General features: G+C 40.5%; 1 protein-coding gene across 1 annotated transcript; it reads left to right on the top strand.

Moving 5' to 3' along the window:
- LOC121855648 (general transcription factor II-I repeat domain-containing protein 2-like) lies at positions 1-8,850 on the top strand (the record flags this gene model as incomplete). The annotated part of the gene is made up of 5 exons (XM_042350717.1): positions 1-5; positions 924-1,420; positions 1,565-1,889; positions 2,058-2,251; positions 8,458-8,850. Coding segments are annotated over exons 1-5 (1,414 nt in total), but the record flags the coding sequence as incomplete, so codon positions are not given.
- Positions 8,851-9,688: the final 838 nt, after the last annotated feature.

Here is a 9,688-nt window from a genome sequence, read left to right on the forward strand (position 1 = left end):
ATGACGTCAGTATTTAAGAATATAATAGAGTATTTAGTAATAATCAGCGAAACATTCCAATAATATTGATATATTTCGGTATATATTAAAAACTTAAATTATTTGTCATTTCGTTTCTGACGTCTATAAAGTGTACAATGATAAATAACACAAAATTAACCAATAATTAATTTAACCTAACGAAAATTTAGCCTAATGTATTGTAAGAATAATTAATTACTATACAAATAGATTAGGCTTCATATTAAATAAAATACAATAAATTGATTTAAGATACAATAGATAGATTTAAATTACAATAAATATATTAAATGCAATACATACATTCAGCTGTAGTGTTTTTTAAGTTGTATTTATAACTTTTGAGTAAATTTTGTTCGTTGTCTGAATGGCTGTCGCATCCAGTTGACTGACTCAGTGTTTGTAATGTTTATGAATGTCAATAGTTATTTTATATAGTTTTTGCTCGTATTTTATATGCAATTTGTTTGTTTGTTTGTTTGTTTGTTGATGATTGTGTTTGTATATATTGGTTTCTTATTGTATGTTTTGTGTTTGTGTTGCCATGTCAGTAGCTCTATGAATGCTTATCTTGATTTGCCGGACTTGTGATGTGTTTGTCCATGCTGTTAGGTTCGCGCCACGCCTACCCACGCTTTCCGACCCATACCACGCCTACCCACGCTTTCCGACCCATACCACGCCTACCCACGCTTTCCCACACCTTTCCCATGCTGTCACCCCCTGCCCATACTCAAGGCATTCATTCATCATAGTTAAAAAAATGTAGAATTTCCGTCAGTTTTTTGTTTCATTGTGTGGATTGACTGGAACTGAAGGCTAATAAATAGTTCACTAATAAGTTTAAGTTTCCTCCCTTGACATACTGTTGTTCAATTACAACAACAGAAAAATATTTTCAGAAAACAATTTGCATCCAAGGATGATATTACAAAAGTGAGTTATGTGATTGCTCACAAGATTGCCAAAAACAGCAAGCCATTCTCTGAAGGAGAATTTATAAAGGAATGTATGATTGATTCTGCCTCTATTTTATGTCCAGACAAGAAAAACCAATTTGAGAATGTATGTTTGTCAAGGCGAACAATTGTAAGACGTGTTGAGAACATTGCTGAGAGCATGTATCTGCAGTTTAAAGAGAAAGTAAGGACTTTTGAATACTATTCACTGGCACTTGATGAAAGTTGTCATGTCAGAGACACAGCACAGTTGTTAATTTTCATTCGAGGCATCACCAAATATTTTGAGATCACAGAAGAAATGGTATCAATGCAGTCACTGAAAGGAACAACAACTGGAGAAGATTTATTGGAGGCAGTAAATAATTGTCTTTTGAAATTAGGAGTAGAATGGAACAAACTGGTAAATGTGACCACCGATGGAGGGCCAAATATGACAGGTAAAAATGTTGGATTGCTAAAAAGAATTCAAGATCAAGTCAGAGAAACAAATGCAGAACAAAATATTGTCTTTTCGCACTGCATTATTCATCAAGAAGTCCTTTGTAAGAGTGTTTTAAATTTAAGCCATGTCGTTGACACAGTTGTGAAAGTGGTTAATTACATTCGAGCAAGAGGATTAAATCACAGGCAGTTTATAACCCTGCTTGAAGACTTGGAATCTGATCATACGGATGTTCTGTATCACACAAATGTGAGGTGGCTTAGTTTGGGAAAAATCCTGAAAAGAGTTTGGGAATTGAAAGAAGAGAGTGGCTTATTTTTGGACATGAAACAGAATGCTATAGATTTCCCACAGTTGAATGATGAGAAATGGCTCTCTGATTTTGCATTTGCTGTTGATATCATGGGTCATATGAATGACCTGAATTCAAAGCTACAAGGGAAGGGGGCTTTTGCACATGATTTGTACAGCAGTGTCAAAACTTTCATGAAGAAATAACTTCTTTTGTCTCGTCAGATTACGAAAAAACAATTTGCTCACTTTGCAACCTTACAACAGATTGAAGTTTGTGATCAAAATGTACAGAAGTACTCATTGCAGCTACTTGACTTGCATGCCGAATTTTCACGCAGATTCCATGATTTCAAATTAATTGAAAATGACCTACAACTCGAGCTTATTGACATGCAATGTGATCCTTTGCTTTCTGAGCAGATGAAAACAGTGACTCTTCCCAAATTCTATGCCTCTCTTAATGACTGTGCATTTCCAAAACTAAAGGCTCATGCTCAAAGAATGCTTGTGCTGTTTAGATCTACATACATATGTGAGCAGACATTTTCGATAATGAAGCTGAATAAATCAAAACTTAGATCTGCAATGACTGATGATCACCTTGAACAAGTACTTTTCATTGCAACAACGGAGGCAACACCTGACTTCAATGGTCTGGTCAGCAATCATCAGCGCTGTCATTCGTCCCACTGAGTAAGTTAAATATTCTTATCAAGATACTAAACAATTTCAGAATATAATATGACATATGAACATACTTTAAAATATTTTAATAAATTACATATTGGTGCTTTGACTTGCTTTTTCCTTATTTTCAACCATTAAAACTTAATTATATTATCCTTAATTTATGAAGAAGCAACAATAAATATTAAACTGTATTAAATACATTTTTCAAGCAGTCTGCAGCAGTGACATCATAGATCAGCCGATCAGGAGCAGCTACAATTTGACATGACTCCACCCAACCACCACCTCCCTAGGGAAGCCAGACGAAACAGGATAGCTGTGATCAGACCTGACCAACTCAACCCTACCACCACCTCCCTAGGGAAGAGTAAAGACAACGTCTCAAGAGACTAATTATTTCAACTTATAATATCGATTCTCTTCTGTTACGACAGTTACGTTAATGCACTTAAAATACCAAATTTACTGCACCATAACTCTATATTATTATTAGTAGTATTAATATTGGTATTTGTATTAGCATTATTATCAATAATAAAAGATACAAGCTAAGAAGTGACGTATTTATTTCCCCAAAATATCTATGTATGCTACTTAATATTTTACTTACATCCTATATATATAAATGCAGGGCTTTATTTTGTGTAAATACAATGCATTTGCATCTATATTAAGTCTCTGGCCCGCGGCGTGTACCAAAATTCATGAAGTGGCCCGCCAGTCAAAATAATTGCCCACCCCTGGTGTAAACGAACTCAGACAAAATGCATGGGAGACATATGTCAACAGCCTGAACCAACACGCATCCCTCAGCAAAGCCTGGAAAGTCATAAACACAATCAGAGGTAAAAACAGTAGACACGTCTCCCATCCAAACCCTCTGCAAAAGTCGAATGAGCTAATAGCAAAATGGGCTCATGTGTCGAGCTGTGACATGTTACCAGCTACGACTCGGGGACTCCTTGATGCGAAGTCTGTAGAGAGAAGTAATCTTATTAACTTTATGCTGGGCAAACAGCACTATGAGTGTGATGTTCCATATACTGAGTTGGAGCTTGACGCGGCCCTCGCCAGGGGTAGGTCAACTTTCCCTGGAGAAAACGGAGTCACCTACAACATCGTTAGACTACTAAGGCGTCTGCCGGGCAATCCATTGTTGGCATTGTACAATATGAGTCATGCCGAGGGCCAGCTACCCACATCATGGACCAGCAGTATTGTTGTACCAATGTGAGGGGGCGGATTCTTGGTCTTGCCACCAATGTGAGGGGGCCGGTTCCCTCTCCTTTTCTACACCACCCTCATACTATTTACTTCTCTTAGTTCTTACTCTTACTCAGTTCCGTCACCTATTCTTAGGTAGCATGGTCATTCTTTTGGTAGCATGGTCATTCTTTTGGTAGCCTGGGCATTCTTTTGGTAGCATGGTCATTCTTTTGGTAGCATGGTCATTCTGTTGGTAGCATGGGCATTCTTTTGGTAGCATGGTCGAGGGTCTAGGCACGTGAGTATGGTAATTTTGGTATCAGGTCACTTGGATGGAAATAAAGGTAAAATACTGTGGGAGAAATGAATACACCTTAATTACTCTAGAAACAAGTTTATTAATATGCAATCAATGGGGAAAGATTTTGTATTAATCATATGATTACCAGGTTCACCTCCTGGGCTTAGTGCAAACTCAGTACCTTCTTCTTTACTCTTACTCACAACATTACTGGTGGTACATTACATGGCACTCATGGTAGATTATTCAACATATACGTAAACAATGACGCTAGTATATGCAGGGGTCCACTACCCAACATGGGATAATTATTTCCAACTAATTATCCCTAACATACATGTTACAACACTCTCTGTGGACATATACTTCCAAGGAGTAACCCAGGGTAGAGCACTGGGGCTGTTGTTATTGTGGGGTAGCCAGACACATGGCGGGTCTGGGGTCTGGCCAACGAAGCCGTGGGGCACAGTAATCAGGCCGCATCGGTGCCATCTTCTCATATATGATCCCAGCTGGACATCTACAGTAATACATCCGAGGCCGTTGTTGGATGGTAGAGCGATTCAAGAATCACCATGGGATCTGTATGGATGAAGGGACGGGCACTCACTGACAGTGACAACAACATCACGTTTCAGGGGACGTTAAAGACGTAAATATGACTTCACTCAGAGCATATCAACTACGTTACTGTAACACTTGCACAATCAACTATTAATTGGGTCAAATCACTTAAAGAAGGGCGAATTACAACACAGCGTGGAATGGCATACCTGTATGGATGAAGGGACGGGCACTCACTAACAGTGACAACAACATCACGTTTCAGGGGACGTTAAAGACGTAAATATGACTTCACTCAGAGCATATCAACTACGTTACTGTAACACTTGCACAATCAACTATTAATTGGGTCAAATCACTTAAAGAAGGGCGAATTACAACACAGAGTGGAATGGCATACCTGTATGGATGAAGGGACGGGCACTCACTAATGGTAGAAATGCCCGCGGGGCCCTCACTCAAAACAGACCAGGGAGTCCACCTACTTCTATTCCGATAAATTAATTTACGGTACACTCTGACGTTGAAACTGAGACTATGAACTCATTTTCATTCTCTACTATTATCTTCACTAACAATGCTCTGACTCAGCTATCAAAAGCAAAATTAAATTGATTACAAAGGGTTGGATGGCAACAGGTCCCAGCATACAGCGTCTGCTACTAAATCCGCGGATTATATTCCAAGTTCCCATAAGACAAAGCCGGGGGAAACAGAGAAAACGGGGGACGTTTCCACTGGGGGACTCAGAAGGTTTTGTGGACGTTTGAGCGTAATATGAATCCTTAAGGTTTTCAGGTTAGCCGTCATCACGACCATGACACCAATACCGAAACCAGGACAACCTGATGCTTTTCGTCCCATATCACTAACCAGCTGCCTGTGTAATACCTTTGAGAGGATGGTTCTTGGCAGACTCTTATATAGAATCAGAGAACACTTGTCTCCTAACATAAATGGCTTCACCCATGGTAAAAGTGTCCATAATTGCATCACCACATTCCTAACTGTGCATGGTTATGAAAGGCACAGATACAACACATTTCTTGACCTAAAAGCTGCATATGATATTGCCAATAGGCAACTGATATCGTACGAACTAGCCAAAATGGATATAGGAGTTAGGCTGTTACACTGTATAAGTGGCTACCTAACCAACAGAAGGGCTGCTGCACTGTTTCAGGGTTACAAAAGTGAAGTTAAAGATATGCAACTTGGTACCCCTCAAGGTGGAGTGCTTAGCTCCACTTTGTTCAATGTTCTTATGAATGCATTATTAAATTTAATACCAGCAATATCTCAATCAGCTATGCTGATGATATTCTTATACATACTAAAACTCATCATGAAATGCAAACCACCCTGAACCATGTATACACAGCCTGTGAGAACCTCGGTCTTATTATCTCCACTGAGAAAACTAAGGTGTTCAACAAACAAGCTGGTAACCGCAAACGCGGCCCCGCCAAGTTTAAGATAGATAACTACACTATCGACTTTGTTTCTTCTTTTAAATATCTTGGTGTCTCCGTCCCTTGTACCCTACCTGCCATACAACAGCTAACCCGCCAATGTACTGACAGACTGAGACCTCTTAGAAGTGTAGCGTGTTACAGCCCACACTATGGTGCTAATATTAGAATTGTTAAAACAATGTACCTAGGCTATATAAGATCTCTGATAGATTACCACGCACCAGCCCTGGTCCTTCGTGACGGGAAAGGCGTTGACAAGTTCGATAAAATGCAAAATAAAGCCCTCAGAATTATCCTAGGATGTCCCATGAGCACTAAAGTACTTAATATGAGGAAATAACCAGGTATACCCAGTGTTAAAGATAGAATAATTGAAGTCAACCTCATGATAGCCCTGAGGCTTCTGCGTGGTGATCCTGATAACATTGTTTCCTTAAAATTGCTAGAATGTATGAACCATGGGACTGGCGAGTCTAAATGGATCCAAACTACAGCTACACATATGAAGATGTTTGGACGAGACCACCTGTACAAAGTTGAGACACAACAGCGCTCCCTGCCACCTTGGCGGACAGTTCCCTTCGATATCACAATACCGATATATCCGCCTAAAAAATTAATTACACAAAGCATTTATCTCCAACACACTGCCAAAGTGAGAGCTCTTGAACACATACACACACTACAGACTGATGATAACATCACACAGACCATCTATACTGATGGATCTCTTAACACCGTCTGTGGGAGGGCTGGAAGTGCTATTGTTGTGACTCAACCTGACGGTAATATAATTGAGAAAGGAGTTAGAATTAACAACTGGGCATCCACTCTACAAACTGAATTAGTTGCCATACTCACAGCTATTATATTCATTGAAACCACTGTTACTGACAGTCTCATCATCACTGACTCTCTATCCTCACTACTTGCCCTTGGTACCCTCGACTCAAGTTGTCACGCTCTTGTCTCTGAAGCCAGACAGACATATGCGTGCCTTGTTGACCGGGGTGTCAAGGTCAAACTGTTGTGGATCCCCTCTCACATAGGCGTCATAAAACATGACAGAGTTGATGCCCTCGCCAAACTCACGTCTAACAAAGACACCGTTGAATACAATTTGGGTCTGTCAAAAAGAACCCTTAAAACTGTAATTAGGAAAGACCTTATTGATGAGTTTGACGCAAGTAGACTAGTGCAAACAGGCACTAGTCGATCCATAGGTAACCATGATGAGATGTATCAAGTGAAACATGTATATGGAACAAGTAACAAGATCACTAGATTACAAGATGTTGTAACTGCTAGATTAAGGTTAGGATATAAGTACCTCTGGCAGTATGTTCCTCAAGCAGATGTAAACAAGACTAAATGTAAAGTGTATGGCCAGACATATGGCCACACACTTGAACACTACGTCCTCGACTGTGTGAAGATAGAACCTTTTAGGGACAGGTCCAAGCACACTGTGTGTGAAATGGCACAACACTTCATCTCTAATGGCAAGATAGCCGACATATTAAGATTGTATCCACTTTTTTGCACTTAGTAATTATATCAGTTCTCATGTACAGAACCAAATACACAATGTGCTTGAATACTTCTCACGCAAATGTGAATAACAAAGCGTGAGGCCAGACATACTGCCTCACACGCCGGTACTCACGCAGTTGTGAATAAGTTACCCTTTATGTGTAGAACTAAACAAATATTGTAATTGATATACTGTGTAACATTCAGTGCCATAATATCCTGACAACGGGGGTTAATTATTATGACCCGTTGTAAACTGTACTCTGTAATCCTTTTGCGCTACAACTCACAGGATGAGTGTGGGGTGCACAATAAAGTAGCCTCTGTAAGCGGCAAAATCAAAATCAAAATCAATCAAATCTGCCTGATTGGCCATTTGGAAAGCCAAGATGGCTGCCATTTTTCAAGATGGCTGCCAAATTGACCTTGGAAAGATGATTTTTGTTTATAGAAATTGATGTAGTTGGTCAATCTAAATGATCTTAGTGTCGATATGTATGTTTTCAAGCATGCTCAGATGATGCTTTCTATTTCTGATACTCTCAGATATATATTTGTCTTATTTATGACTGGTTTTATGTACTGGTTTTATGTTTTTTCCAACTAGGTGAGGGTAGCATGCAGAGGGTCTCTGCATGTGAGGGAGTGATTGTCGGGCACTACCAGGGCACACTGGTGACATCACTGCTGTGCAACCCAGCATGGGGTTCAGTGTCAGCTGAGAAAAGGCATGTCATACTGCAACAGCTTACTGTCTTAAATGCTGGGACACTACAAGACAGTGGTTGGACCGGTTCCCTTGTTGAAGCAGGAGTGGCTTCATCTGGTACAGCAGAGTCTTTTCTGTCTGTATCAAGTGTAACTAAGACAAGACTAGCACATCAAGTCACAGCATGCAGCTTGTACAAACTGATGAAGGAGGCATACTAGGACTATTGCTCTGATGAGTCAGAAAGGTCAACTTTGAAGACTTGTGTAAACAACGGAGGCTTGAGAGTTCACAGATCCAATTCTGGAACCTTGTGCTGGACATGGAGCTCACCATCTTCATGTTGATCCGCTCATTCAGGGAAGGCAATTTCAAACTCTACCTTGAAGCACTCTCAGAGCTGATCCCCTACTTCTTTGCGAACAACAATGTTAATTATGCCCGATGGCTTCCAATTCACCTTCAAGATATGATGTGCCTTGAGCAACAACATCCAGAGGTAGCGAGGGAGTTCTACAAGGGGAACTTTGTTGTCCACAAGTCAGGAAGAGAGTTCTCTGCCATTGCTATTGATCAAGCCCATGAACAAAACAATGCAGTGATTAAAGGCGATGGAGCAGCAATTGGGTTGACTGAGGACCCAGCAGCACTTCGTAGGTGGATGGTGGCTGGACCTGAAGTGAGTCGTCTTGTTGCTGGATATGAAGCTGCGTCAGGTGCAAAAGATGGAACCACCACCAGCAACCGACATAATGAGTAGACCCTGAGAGCACAGAAATCTTTCTTTGAGAAGGTGGAAGTGTCATGATCGTGATGACGGCTTACCTAAAAACCCTAAGGATTCATATTACGCTTAAACGTCCACAAAACCTTCTGAGTCCCCCAGTGGAAACGTCCTCCGTTTTCTCTGTTTCCTTGTTGACGTCATAGAGAGGCCGCCTTTGTCGGAAGGGAACTTTGAATCTACTCCGCGGGTTTCGTAGCAAGACGCTGTATGTTGGGACCTGTTGCCGTCCAACCCTTTGTAATCAATTTGATTCTTGCTTTTGATAGCTGAATCAGAGCATTGTTTGTGAAGATAATAGTAGGGAATGAAACTGAGTTCGTAGTCTCAGTTTCAACGTCAGCGGGTACAGTAAAGTAATTCATCGAAATAGAAGTAGGTGGAATCGCTGACCTAGTTTGAGTGAGGGCGCCGCGGGCATTTCAACCGTTAGTAAGTGCTCGTCCCTTCACTCACACAGGTAGGTCATTCCACTCCGTGTTGTAATTCGCCCTTCTTTAAGTGATTTGACCCAATTGATAGTTGATTGTGCAAGTGTTACAGTAACGTAGTTGATATGCTTTGAGTGAAGTAATGTTTACGTCTTTAACGTCCCCTGAAACGTGATATCGTTGTCACAGTTAGTAAGTGCTCGTTCCTTCACCCATACAGGTCCCTAACGCAGCCTAGGCCGTGTCTGTAGCGTGGATGTTGTATCCACTAGTCTG

The sequence above is a fragment of the Homarus americanus genome, unplaced genomic scaffold (assembly GCF_018991925.1).
Source record: "Homarus americanus isolate GMGI-L3 unplaced genomic scaffold, GMGI_Hamer_2.0 scaffold44754, whole genome shotgun sequence".
Taxonomy (NCBI): Eukaryota; Metazoa; Arthropoda; class Malacostraca; order Decapoda; family Nephropidae; genus Homarus; species Homarus americanus.